General features: G+C 36.6%; 1 protein-coding gene across 9 annotated transcripts in view; it reads right to left on the reverse strand.

Annotated features, from left to right (window-relative positions):
• PICALM (phosphatidylinositol binding clathrin assembly protein) overlaps positions 1-13,311 on the reverse strand; it is a 68,722-nt gene that overhangs the window by 31,508 nt on the left and 23,903 nt on the right. For all 9 annotated transcript variants that reach the window (XM_080911262.1, XM_080911264.1, XM_080911263.1 and 6 more), the window contains exons 2-7: positions 10,807-10,949; positions 10,094-10,169; positions 7,682-7,784; positions 3,656-3,749; positions 2,225-2,336; positions 560-666 (exon numbers count right to left, since the gene is read on the reverse strand). In XM_080911262.1, coding sequence (XP_080767388.1) covers positions 560-666; positions 2,225-2,336; positions 3,656-3,749; positions 7,682-7,784; positions 10,094-10,169; positions 10,807-10,949 — 635 coding nt within the window. The remainder of the gene's footprint in view (positions 1-559; positions 667-2,224; positions 2,337-3,655; positions 3,750-7,681; positions 7,785-10,093; positions 10,170-10,806; positions 10,950-13,311) is intronic.

Raw genomic sequence — 13,311 nt, forward strand, 5'->3', positions numbered from 1 at the left:
GATAGCGGGTAAAGAAAGGGAAAAATCTTTATGGGCTGTCTCTGCCAACATAAAGGATACCTGTAAACATAACTGTCTTCTGTGTCAACTTCATAAAAATTATCTTTAAGAGATCTGAAAAATTAGATCATCACATAACCTTTTTATAATAAGTATGTAAAATTCAAGTATGTATTATGAATTGAACTATGAACTCTAAACTGTGCAGCTCCAGTTGCAGGCCTGTCTGGAGGAAGAACTTAGGTTGACACTGAACAATTCCCACCACCACCAACAGAGCAATCCTTCAAGAATGAATGTCTCATTCTAAACACAGGTATCACTACCAGCAGAGTACCAGTCTTATTTTATAGAGACAGATGCAATGTAAATATTCACCATTTCAAAAGTTAAATATGAAGCATGTGTGTGTCATGTTAATACCAATAGACAAAACTCAATAGTACATATTAATATTACTGATATATATTCTCATTTTGAAATTATTTCTTTCATTTGGATAATGATTTCTTCAAAATCTATACACAAAAAAAGTCTATAACCTCTGAAGATCGCTTACCTCTGCAACTTTCAAAAACTCTGAGATTCTTGTCATCCTAGTCAAAAACTTCTTATAGATGTCAAGACCTTCTTTGCACTGGTTCTTTTTCATATCAAAATATTTTTCTGCCCAAAAAAGTATAAAAATATTTTTATTTACATTAAAAAAACAAAAACAAAAAACAAACAAAAAAAGTAAAAGTTTCCTGAGGGGGGAAAAAAGATTAGGCAGTATCTCTAGAAAGATCACAATTCTCCCAAAGGACTTACCCTACAACAAAAATTAGTGCTATTAGTTTGGATACTTAGAGCAAGTTAGAACTGAGTCCTAGTACATTAAAAATAGAAAAACTGCTGGAAGGTATTTACATTACTATTTTATTCACAATACTGCTTTGCTCACACTCCTCCAAATATATAGTTGCATGTAAACACACACAATACTTAGCTTAAAACAGAAAAAATCTGTTTGCAAATATTTTATTAATACACCAGTATTAACATTTTAAGATTGCAACTTTATCCAATGTCACTTCAAAAGCTCCCTTAAGTCTTACACAGAAGCACAGAGCATCACACTTACCGACCATGAGGTCACAAGCTTCCACTTCCACAGTCTGTTTTGCTCAGCTATGAGGTGCCCTCCACGTATCTGTGTCACCCCAGTCACATGAAAACCACACTTAAACAACAAGCTGTCTAAGGGGAGGGGCATACTAGAGTAAATATGCTTGGCATCTGATAATGCCTTGGCACCTTTTGTTATTCCTTTTCTACTCCATTAAAACCTCAGTTAAAAAGGGAGGTGGAGAGCAGCTAAAGAAGCAGCCCAGAGGTTCAGAGCTGCTGCTCTTCCAGAGGACCAGTTTGGTTCCCAGCACCCATGTCAAGCAGCTCACAACCTCCTGAAACTCCAGCTCCAGGACATCCATCCACCAAGCTCCACAAATACCTCAACATACACACGGTGGACACATGAGATCCACACAAACAAACCCATTAGTGAAAATAAAAATCAAATAACTAAAATCTTTAAAAGAAAATTTTCTACAAAAATCAATTTCAAATACATCTTGGTATATAAGAAAGCATCATCACAAATTCCTAAAACTCCTCTAAGGCAAAAAGTACCTGTCCCCCCAATATTGGCTGGCTTAAAAATAATTCCTGACTTCAAAATTAAGTTTTGGGACTAAGGAAACAGCATAGTGATAAAGCATAATCTCAACATTCAAGAAACCCACACATAAATGTGCCTCAAATTTTGGAGGGAAAAAAATATATACACATACTATTTTTATAAGGTTTACTGTAGAAGACATACTGAGAAAATATACTTTTTCTCAGACAAAGAAAATAAGACTTTTCCCATGTAATCTTGCAGATTTTAAGTATTTCTAAAAATTGATGAAACCATCTAAAATTACTACTATAACAAAAAATAAAGTAAAACTAGGTAAAATATTCTGGTTATAAAAATGAGAATGTATTCATTTGTGTGGATGTATACATGCATATATAAACATGTGTATTCGAAAGTGGGTGTTTGTGTTTGTATAGGTATAAAAATCTTCCTCAAAATAAGAAAGTCACAATAGACTGCACAGCAGCTTAAGCAACTACTGTCCACATCACTAATCCACATGACATGAAATAAAGTTATCAAAGACATTGTAGTACTTACCCAATAAATTAATAATTCCTTCATTGTATGCTGCAAATAGTCGAATGGCATCTTTGAACAGGAGCATGAAGGCAGCATTTATTACCCCATTTGTAAGCTCATTACTATTAACCTAAGGGAAAATGTAAAGTAAGATTAGCTCGTTTCATATTTTAAATGGAACTTACAAAACAATTCTTCTCTAAAATTCAATAAATTCAAACATGTCAGCTTATTAGGAAAAGGGGCTTATTTTCCCTATGATATTCATTACATGTTAGTTTTCCAATCCATGAGTTTCCTGATTTCTCACCATCAGAATTACATGCAAACACACTAAACTCTAAGTAAGAAAATTCAGAAGCGAACAAATAGCAAAAACAACTTTTAAACATTCGTTTTAGTTTACAATTATAACTCAAAAAATGTCATTTACCTTTTAACTTTCCAGTTAAACGTCTCAAGTCTCTTAATTATAACTTTACTACAGTGTTATAAGAGCACATACCCGTACACATATACACAGGGTTTCTGGTTAAAAAAGCTAAACATTTATGAGTAAGATCCAGTAAATTCTATATATTGAAGTATAATACAGACACTGAAACAAGTAAATAATTTTATAAAGACCAAAACATGTATTAAGTTAAAAACCTTCAACACATCTACATTGTCAAAATAATACTCTCCAATACACCAGCTTTCTGTCTTCCAGAGCCGCAGTCCTCAAACAAATGCTCTTCTTTCTCATGAAAGGGAAAACTTTTAGACTGTGGGAATTATGTTCTCTTCTGTAGTTAGCCCAATACTACTACCGTAACACAAAAACAGGCACAGCAGTGTGCAAACCAATCAAGAACCTGGATATATGCCACTAGCGCTACTGTGGACACTGAAATTTTAATTTCTTAAAACTTTCACATAACACAAACAAAAACCTTTTCAACTATCTAAAAATGGAAAAATGAAAAGTTTCTCAAGTCACTAGTCATTATGGTATGACATTTTCTAGTCTATGAAACACAGGAGTGGTCTGCTGTACACTTAGTCAACACTCACTGCCCAAATAATATCACTTAAAAATTCTAGGAGATGCAATGTCACTGTACAATACATAGCAATCCATCAGAAATGAGATTTGAACTTCCTTTTATTTCTAAACACTTGTCACACTTTGCATCCTACCAAGCAAAAATGAAACATCAAAAAAGCTGCGCACCAAAGAAAGCCTTAAGTTTTAAAAATCTGAATCTCCTGTGAAGAGTTTCCATCAAGCACTTTAGCCATCACTTGCCTTGGTCATGGAACCTAAAGCGTCGGCACTAGGGAAAATCCGTCCTGTTAGCCGAGAGCAGAGTACAGAGTGGACAAAATGATGCAAACGTGAGGCTAGAGCTGACCAGTGTGACCATCTACTTCAGAAACTTTGAATTCCAAAACACATGGACTTACATTGAAATCAAGAAGTGCATCCATCTGATTTTGGATAATTGGTACAGTTTTTAACAGTTTCTCTGTGTTCATTGTTCTCATAACTCCATCAGCTCTATTAAAAAAAATAAATTAAAAACAATTAATTATTAAATCCTCCACTTGGTTCTCTACATAAATAACAAGACTGTGACAGAAACATCACATATTCTTCAGTGGTTATTGAACTCTAATCTCAAGTAGGTATTATATAGGAGGAAAGTTAAAGGAACAGCTGGGACCCTGATGCTACCAAAAAGGAGGGGTATGAGCCATGGAGAGATGGCTCAGCAGTTAGGTACACAGGATGGTCTTCCGGGGGGCCCAGGTTTTATTCCTAATACCCACGTGACAGCTTATAACCTAAGTAATATAGATCTAGGAGACCCAAAGCCCTCTTCTGGTTTCTATGGGCATACAAAAAGGGTACATTAACATGCATGTGGGCAAAACACGTAAAATATTATTTTAAGCGGAAGTAAAAATTTTTGTTATAAAGGACGGTAGATTATGTAGTTATCACAAGAACTAATGTCATGAGTCATGATCGTTCCTGTACATAAATGGCCAATCTATACCTCCAAAGCAAAAGAAACTATTTGCCAGAAATCGGTAAGTAGCTAAGTACCATAGGAGATGACTTCAGTTAATTTATTCATAGCCAAGTCTCTAATCCCACCTAGCAAACAGACTGGGGCAGGGGGAGCACAAGGTCCAGGGTAGTCTGCTGCAAAATAAAAACCTTAAAAGTCTGGCAATGGATAGCCAGAGATAAAAGCCCTTTTCAAAAGATCAAGGACCCAAGTTCTAGCCCTAGAACTTAGGGTACAAGAAAAGGACCAACTCTTAAAAGCCATCCCTTGAACTCCTCGCACACTATAGCACATGCATGATGGTGCTCACACAACAATAATAATAAAATAATAAAATCATGTGATAAAAATGTTCTGGCATCGTAACTCAGCAGTAGAGTGCTTGCCTAATATGCAACAGGTCCTAAACACAATCCCCAATAGTAGGAAAGGGTAGTGCAATATTTGCGTCAAATATCAAAGACTTTAATAGAAAATTAGAAAGAAAATCAGTTTTACAAAATATAATTTTTATCAAGTCACTCCAATCTAATCCATACTAAGAACACTGGCAACACGTTTCTAAAGTAACCACACAGTCTTGTGGGGACACCACAGAGTTTAATTAAACAAATACTGTTCTTCCTCAGCCATTTTGATAAGCTTTTAACTTGTGTGCCCATCAAATGCTTGCCATTGTTTTCTCTCAAGTAACAAACACACTGGTTGACAAGAGTTGCTGGAATCTGAGAGGACACAATTCCTCTTTGCAACCTGTCCTTATTTTCATAGTTATCATACTCTCTTCCCAGAAACCATCATTTCTCATTGAACCCCTTCTTGCTGATGTTATTTTTTACTTTCTGGAAATTTCTCCATCACAGATGTCTCAGTCTACTTTGTTTAACTCAACATCTAAATGAACAACTCAACTTCTTTATCTCAAAGTCTCTTTTAAAGTGAGCAGCCTCTTAGCTCCCGAATGAAAGGGTCAAAACTTCACTACTGTTAACATTTTCTTGCACTTTCTCCCTTCCAGTCAGTCCCTTAGCAAACTCACAATCCTCGGTGAAAAAAATAACTCACTCACATACATATATGAGGACAAATTAAAAAACATACACAAGGGATGCAGTCACTGAGACAATGTTAGCTTAGTATGCACAATAAACCCTTCTGCTTGCATATACTACGCAAGGGGGCAGACACATAAATCCACGATTATCAACTTCACATAGGTAGTAAAGATTTCCACAAGTCTTTAGTCTTTTCTAGAGAACTCCAAAGCATCTTCAAACCTCCCTCTACTTCTGTGAGGCAGCCTACCATCCCATACTTAGCTCATTAATTCTCAAAATGTTTCAGGAATAGTCCACACAGAAAACAGTTTATTTAACAGGGTACAGAAAGTAAGACTCCTGATAGGAACCTCTCTACTGCAATCTTCTACAGAGTGCCTACATATGTAATATGAAATCTGTAGAAGTTAGTGTGGTAAAACCATCAGTTCTCCATGATTTAAAAGAAAGTTTAAACTTGATTTCATCTTTTAAACATCTTGTATATGCCTACATTTTTAAGATTTCCACTGAAAGCCAGATGGTGGCTCACTGGGCAGAGGCAGGCAGATCTCAGGGTCTGAGGCCAGCCTGGTTGACAGAGTGAGTTTCGAGACAGCCAAGGCTACCCAGAAAAGGCCTGTCTCAAAAATGACTTCAATAAATAGTTTATAATTTCAAGAACAAGTTGAAGCACACAGCAAGTGTTTAGATCTCTAAGATGTGGAAGTTGCAGGGCAGTTTACTAGAAAGGTATTCACCAGAAATGTCACCAGGAATGTCTGCAAGATGGCACACACTCACTATTCCTTTGGCTCTTTCCTGAGCTATTATAATTCAGCCTACAGAAAAAAGCTGTCTATATGACACTAGTGGATCTTAAAGTACTGGACACTAGTGGATGTTAAAGTACTGGTCACATTATTTGTGTGATTAGTTCTTGTACTAAGATGATCAGTACTCAGAATGCAATAAAATTAAACTCACTGTTTACACGCATGTCTGGGCTAGGAAAGGCCACCTAATTTCAGTTCCCAGGGTAGAAAAAGAGACCCAGTTCCTTAAAGTGGTCTGATCTCCACATATGTGCTGAGGCATACACAATTCCCACCCCACAATGCACACATGAGAAATAATTTTTGAAACAGATGTGGAAACTATGGGCCCTGACCTGAGAATTAGTCACGCCCAAAGCTATCTACCTCCATATGGCTCACAGCTCCATGTTCCCAATGGCAGGGCCTGCAGTACTCAGTCCTATGCTCCTGAAATAAGTGCTCTAAAATGAACCTATGCTTTCCCACAAGTACCCTTTGGTTACGGTCAGGCTGTGCCTAGATTCTGCTATGAGGAGTGGAGCACAGGGAGCAACACAGGTGGATCACTTAACAGATACCACAGCCTCACCACTTAAACTACATCGAGATGGGCTGTCATGACCTCACTGGGTACTCTTCAGCACCACTGCAAGCCTCCAATCAAGAGCTGATGACAGGTAGCAATAATGGGAAAGCCATGATGCATATTGGTGGCACTTTTGGTCTATTTAAGACCATCAAAACTGCCACACAATGCAATTTAAGTGTCTGTTGCATCCATACCTTTCTCATACATACATTTCTCATCCATACATCTCATTCAATATCTGTACTATGGTAGAACCTTTTCTTCAGAAGGGAGAGAGGGAGCAAGGGAGGGAAGACAGAAAAAGAACTAATAAAGAACTGGGAAGAGGGGGAGGAGGAAAAAAAGAAGAGATAATAAAGAGCTCGTGCTTGCCGTGACTTTCCTCAATCCTTGAATTAGAGGCATATGCTACCACAACTGGCTACAAAGGAAAGGAATGAACAAGCAGATCCTATGTTCATTAGAAAGCCAGGCTAGGCCTCAGAAGGCAGAAACAGACAGACCTTGAAAATTCAAAGTCAGCCAGGGACACTCAAGATCCTGTCTGTAACCAAACAAACAAATCAAAAATCTTGGCTGCTTTCTACCAAAATTAATTCGTGGAATTTCAAAGTAACCAGGAGATGAGCATAACAAACCGGGTGGGCACAGGACAGGTACTGGAGCTCAGGGAAAACTGAGGGAATAAAAGTACAAAGGAGGGCTAGGCCACATAAATTTGTAAACATAATAAAAATTACTTACTTATACATTTTAAAAGAATGAATTTTAATCATGAGAATTATAACAGTAAAGCTGTTACAAAGACAAATTAACTTTTAAAAATTCTACTACAGAAAGTATATGGCATTTCTTCAAAAAAGGTTTATAAAACATTATTCTGTAAAGTTCTGTAATTCAATGTAATACAATGTAATAATTGCTGTTTTACACTATTTGATATTTGAATTAAAAATGAAAACATAACTCACCCTCTCTTCACTTTTGTGAAATCGAATGCAACTTGTCTGTATGAAACTGCCTTTTCATTTAAGTATCTACTATATCGTCTAATAAATGTAGACATATCATATCCTGCAAAAGAAAGCTCTCATAAATGATTAAAATTCAAAGGTAACCTACAAAAACAACTATTATTTAACAGCAAAAATATGATATCTCAACTACATTCATTGATACAAATTAAATAACTAACAAGTTTTACACTAAATTCTTCAGAAATTTTAAAGTCGGGTATATCATATACATTGAAATCTTTTCCCTTACAATTTTAGCCCTGAGTCTAAAAATAAGTCTATTTCGCTTCTGATGCACATGCCTATACTTGTCAGGAGTTATAAAAATATGTTCCCTTCACTACTAGAACTCACTAGGAGGTGGTGGTGCACACCTTTAATCTCAGCACTTGGGAAGTATAGATAGGCAGAGTTTCAAGGTCACCCTGGTCTATAAAGTGAATTCCAGGACAGCCAGGACTACATAGAGAAACTGGTTTTGGTTGTTTTGTTTTGTTGCGGATGGGAATGGGGTTAGGGGTAGGCACATCTCAGAACTCAAGCATAAACAGAACCATAATTCCATCCTTCAAATCAAATGAAGTTTTTATTTTTACACTTGTAAACCTGTAGCTGTATAATATTTAGAAAAAGTGTATCTCATATAAGCCAACCTTGAAAAAATATGAAAAGCATTGTTCAATAAAAGACAGTAATATGTATGTTGAAGGTATAACCAAAACACTTTTTAAATATTTTCAATAAAACCTTGTAAGGTAATGTAAATTACTCTTAATACTGTTTAATCATAATCAGCAGCAGCAAATCCCATCAGTACTACTTTTTAAGACACCAGAAACCTTGTATTTTAGCTACTGTCTGGGTCAAAGGTCTATAAAACTTTTGTTCCCCACTGAAAAATAAATAGGTTTCTTTTAACTTGGCTTCATCAAGCAGATTTGACTTGATCTTATACTTTAGAAAAGTCAATATTAACACACATACATACTCACACACATAAACACAACTAGATTTGGTATTAATATTTCTCAATTTGCAAATGTTTACCAGCTACCTACTAAAAATCAGAACAAAAGAGATAAGGGGGAAAAGAGAAATTAGACTATACCCACCACCCAGTGTCATACCCATTAATATACTTTATAAAGTACACACACACTCCTGGGATTTGGGTTCATGCTGTTCCCCACTAATCTAGTTTTTCTTATTTTATCTTGAGAGGGGAAAATACCTCTTGCTCTTCAAGCCTCAATCAATTTATTTGAAAATACTCTTTTAACCTTTCATGCTCCAATATTCTTTTCAGGTATTGCTGATAGTTACTGGTATAAAGCAGGTCCATCCTACTGAAATTGACTAGTTTACTTACCATTTTTATACCAGATATCAGACTGCACCTAACAAGACACAGTACTTTGCAAAAGCCTCAATGAATAAATGTTAACTATTATTTAATCCTACTATAAAAAAAAACTTTAGGGGCTGGAGAGATGGCTCATGGATTAAAAGCACTGACTGCTCTTCCAAAGGACCCAGGTTCAAATCCTCACACCCACATGGCCAATCGCAACTGTCCATAACTCCAAGATCCCACACATGCATGCATGCATACATACATACATACACACATGCATGCATACATACATACATACATACATACATATATACATGCATGCAGAACAGCAATGCACATAAAATAAAGTAAAATCCTAATAGTGAGTTTCTTGGTGTAGCCCTGGCTGTCCTCAAACTCAGAGATCTGCCTGCCTCTGCCTCCCAACTGCTGGGATTAATGAAATATACCACCATCACCCAGATAGAATATGTTTTTAAAATACATAAGAGAGAGATTTCTAACCACTGTATGTATGTGGAGACCAACAGACTCAACTTTGTCCCTACAATGTATAAGTCAACTATATTTCTTACAATAAAACAAAATAAAAAAGCAGCAATAAAAATTAAGGTAAGTATTTGTTTAGTGTTTCCTATGTGTCAGGCATTTCTCTGAGCACAGTAGGGTTAGTTACTAACTATGAAGCCACACGCCGATGACGGAGCAGGGGCTATCATCATACCTAATCTCACTGACAGTAACACAAAGGGAAGGTGAACTTGATTAAGTCCATATAGGTCAAAGTGGTGAAGAGTAAACTCAAGTCTAAGCAGTGGAGCTCCAGAGTCCATATTTGCAAATAACTACCCTGTACTGTCTCTCAGAGACTGGGTGCTAGGTATGAAATCGATCTGAACTTCAAATTAAAAGACTCACTGAACTGTGGTTTGAAGCATCAATCTGTTAATATAGTTGAATCATTATATGGGGTTACTCCTGATTTTCTAAAACAAATAATAAATTGTCTTTACCTTGCAATCCACTTTTATCCAAAAAATTGCTTAAGTTAAACAATGTGTTTCTTGAAGCCAAATACTGAATGAAACGCTGGAAAACAAAAAAAATCACAGTAAACTGTGGTGCTGCCATCTTACAAACTTAATTTGAGAATAGGAGGAAAGTGATGGTTAACTTATTTCAGTAAATATATTGCAATCTCTCATCCTCACATAAAAACATAATAGTTTTCACTAGTAGACATTTATTAGAACTTAATGATCAGCTACGATAGTCAAGATAATTAAATGAATTAAGCACTTAACTACAATCATTGTATCTTTACTACATAATAAAATCGGGTCCTAGCTGTACTTCCAAAGTATTCTATCTGCTGTTTTTGCATGGCACACCATGGCACACACTGGCGGTCAGTCAGCTCCACTCTTGCTCCATGCAGGTTCAAAGACCAAACTTAGATCCTCAAGCTTGGCAGCAAGTCTTCTCACCTGCTGAGCTTGCCCTTTTATATACATTTAGCTGGAGTTAGCATCAAAATTTTAAGAAGAGAAGCAAGTTAAATAACCAGTAATCACACCAATATACTTGTCAAAGTTTTTCCTGGGCTGGAAAGATGTCTCTGTAAGTAAAGGTGCTTAGCCTGCAAGCCTGGTAACTTGAGTTTGACCCTGAAACCCAACCACCACATCCCACACAATAATGAAACTTCTTAAAAAGTTTCTCTTACCTCATTTCCATACACCATCAAATGATGAGTTGTAATGAGTGATTTGAACACCACCACCCAACTACTGTTAGTAGTTCTTTCAAACAAACTGTCTGCCAACTGTGGGATGTTCACATTCATCTCATTTGTACACTGAATTAAGTCTGTAATTTAAAAGAAAGATTAGCTTATTCTCCAGTTTTAATTTACTGCTAATGCCAGATTTGCACAGTAACAACTATTAAAAAATCTTAGTAGAATAATAGTTTAGACAAACTTTTAAAACTCTTCCAGGTAGGCTGGCAAGACGGCTCAGCAGATACTTATTACCAAGACTGATGACCAAAGATCTATACGAAGGACCTATATAGGGTGTGTGGGAGACGGACACACACACATACAGAGAGAGAGAGAGAGAGAGAGAGAGAGAACCCTTTCATAAGAAATCACACACAGAATAGAAGCCAGAGCAGGAAGTACGCAGGCCACTTGTAGGAGTGTCTGTACTAACAGGAAAGAAGCAGCGACTTGTCTGTGACAGGGAAAAATCTTAGTTTGTTTCTGTAAACTATGGCTCACTCCCACTCCCCCAATTCTACTGGCTAACCCAGATAATGAGTCTTATCCACTAGTTAATTCTGACAACAAAACTGAAATCGGATTTAATTACCAGATTAAAATTTACTAATACTGCTAAAGGTATATCTAAATTCCATTTTTATTTACTTATTTACTTTGGGGCAGGGTTTTTATCAATTTCTTTCTTTCCTTTCTTTTTCTTCCTCCCTTCCTTTGTTTTTGAGGCTGTCCTGGAATCCATTATGTGACCAGATTAGCCTCCAACTCACAGAGAACTCACCTGAATTCGTGCTAAGATTAAGGATGTGCTACCACGCCTGGTCTAAGTTCCAATCTGATTTATTTCAAACTCAAAGGCATTATTAAAAAAAATAGTCAAATAGTCTAGCACACAACGGTTTGATTAACCAAATTGGAAAAAATAAAATTAATGGACTTCAGAATTTTATTTACAATTTGCTTTAAATTTTTTAGTGGTAAATTCAATATAGAAAATCCAAACTATGATCCAATATAGAGAATAGATAGACCCAGACATGACCTCTCTTACTTTTAACATGTACACCAAATATGATATACAAATGTCAGTTATTATGATTGTGATAAAATTAGTAATTTATTCACTTTCACTGTTTAATTGAAAATGACTAAATACTAATTCAGGCAACCTAACTTGGCCTTCACTCCTTACAAGAAATGACAATGTAACTAAGAATAGTCAGTTATATACTTGATAAACCTTAAAATACTGGCTTCAGTAGATTCAACTGGAACATTTGCTAACAACTGGATTTAGACAAGTAGCTACCCAAGCCAACACTGCTTGAAGAGAATAAAGCACCAAACAATGTCACCAAAAGTCCATAGAACAGCAAGCAGAATAACAACTGTAACAAAATAGCACATTCAACTTGGGTTGATATTGCTAAAAAAGGAAGGCGTCCAATCTGGCATCTCTGAACCTTCACAGCACGTTATACCCAGGCTCTACCGCACTGGATGCCTACTGCAGCTTTACTACAAGTGCAACCTGATGAGGGTGTAGCTGTTGATCTTTTCGTTTAAAAAGTAGGTCTCCTTATATGGCCAGGCTGGCTCTGAATCATGATCCTCTTGGTCTGACTTGATTCTTAATTTTAAGCAGCTAAATTCTTAGTCTCCCTTCCTCCTATTTAGCTTTGTATTTTTCCTCTTAACCTTCCAGAATACATCTTGAGAAAATTACTCAAGTATATACTACTGCCTAAAAATATCGTTTTTTTTTTGGTTTGGTGTTATATGTTCATGTGGCTATGAGCACAGTTGTACAATGTGCATACACGTGGTAATATACATAGGCCAGAGATCAATCCCAGGTGAAACTTATCTATTGCTCTCCCTGTTTTTTGAGACAGGGTCTCTCACTGAACTGTTTTAGCTAGACAGCCTGGCTAGCAAGACCCTGAGATCTTCCTGCCTCTGTATCTCCCCAGGGTTGGGATAAAAAGGTGCTGGCCCCATACCTGGTTGTTTACATGAATGCTGGGGACCCAAATTCAAGTCCTCATCTAATACAGCAATTACTTTACCAACTGAGCCATTTCCCCAACCTCTTTGGAATCGATTTCCAAAGCTGAACCTACCATCAAACTGCCAAAAAGGTGCTCCTACTTCTCTTTGCATGTTAGTACAGAAATACATCCTATTCTCATCACACCTCCTAAATCTCCAAAACACCCTGAACCAGGCATGGCAAGACGTGCTGTAACCCAAGCAATGGGGCAAGACAACCTTCACGTGGTACAGTGAAGGCCAGTCAAGGCTATACTATGAGACTCCTAAGAAAACAAGACTGTCAAGAGTAAGAAATACTGATCAGATCAGTTATTTTTGGTAGTAGCTGATTTGGGGTCTCACCTACCCATAAGACCAATTAACTGGCACAGAAGAATGTTTGACAAAGCAACA

The sequence above is a fragment of the Micromys minutus genome (assembly GCF_963924665.1).
Source record: "Micromys minutus genome assembly, chromosome: 2".
NCBI classification, from domain to species: Eukaryota; Metazoa; Chordata; class Mammalia; order Rodentia; family Muridae; genus Micromys; species Micromys minutus.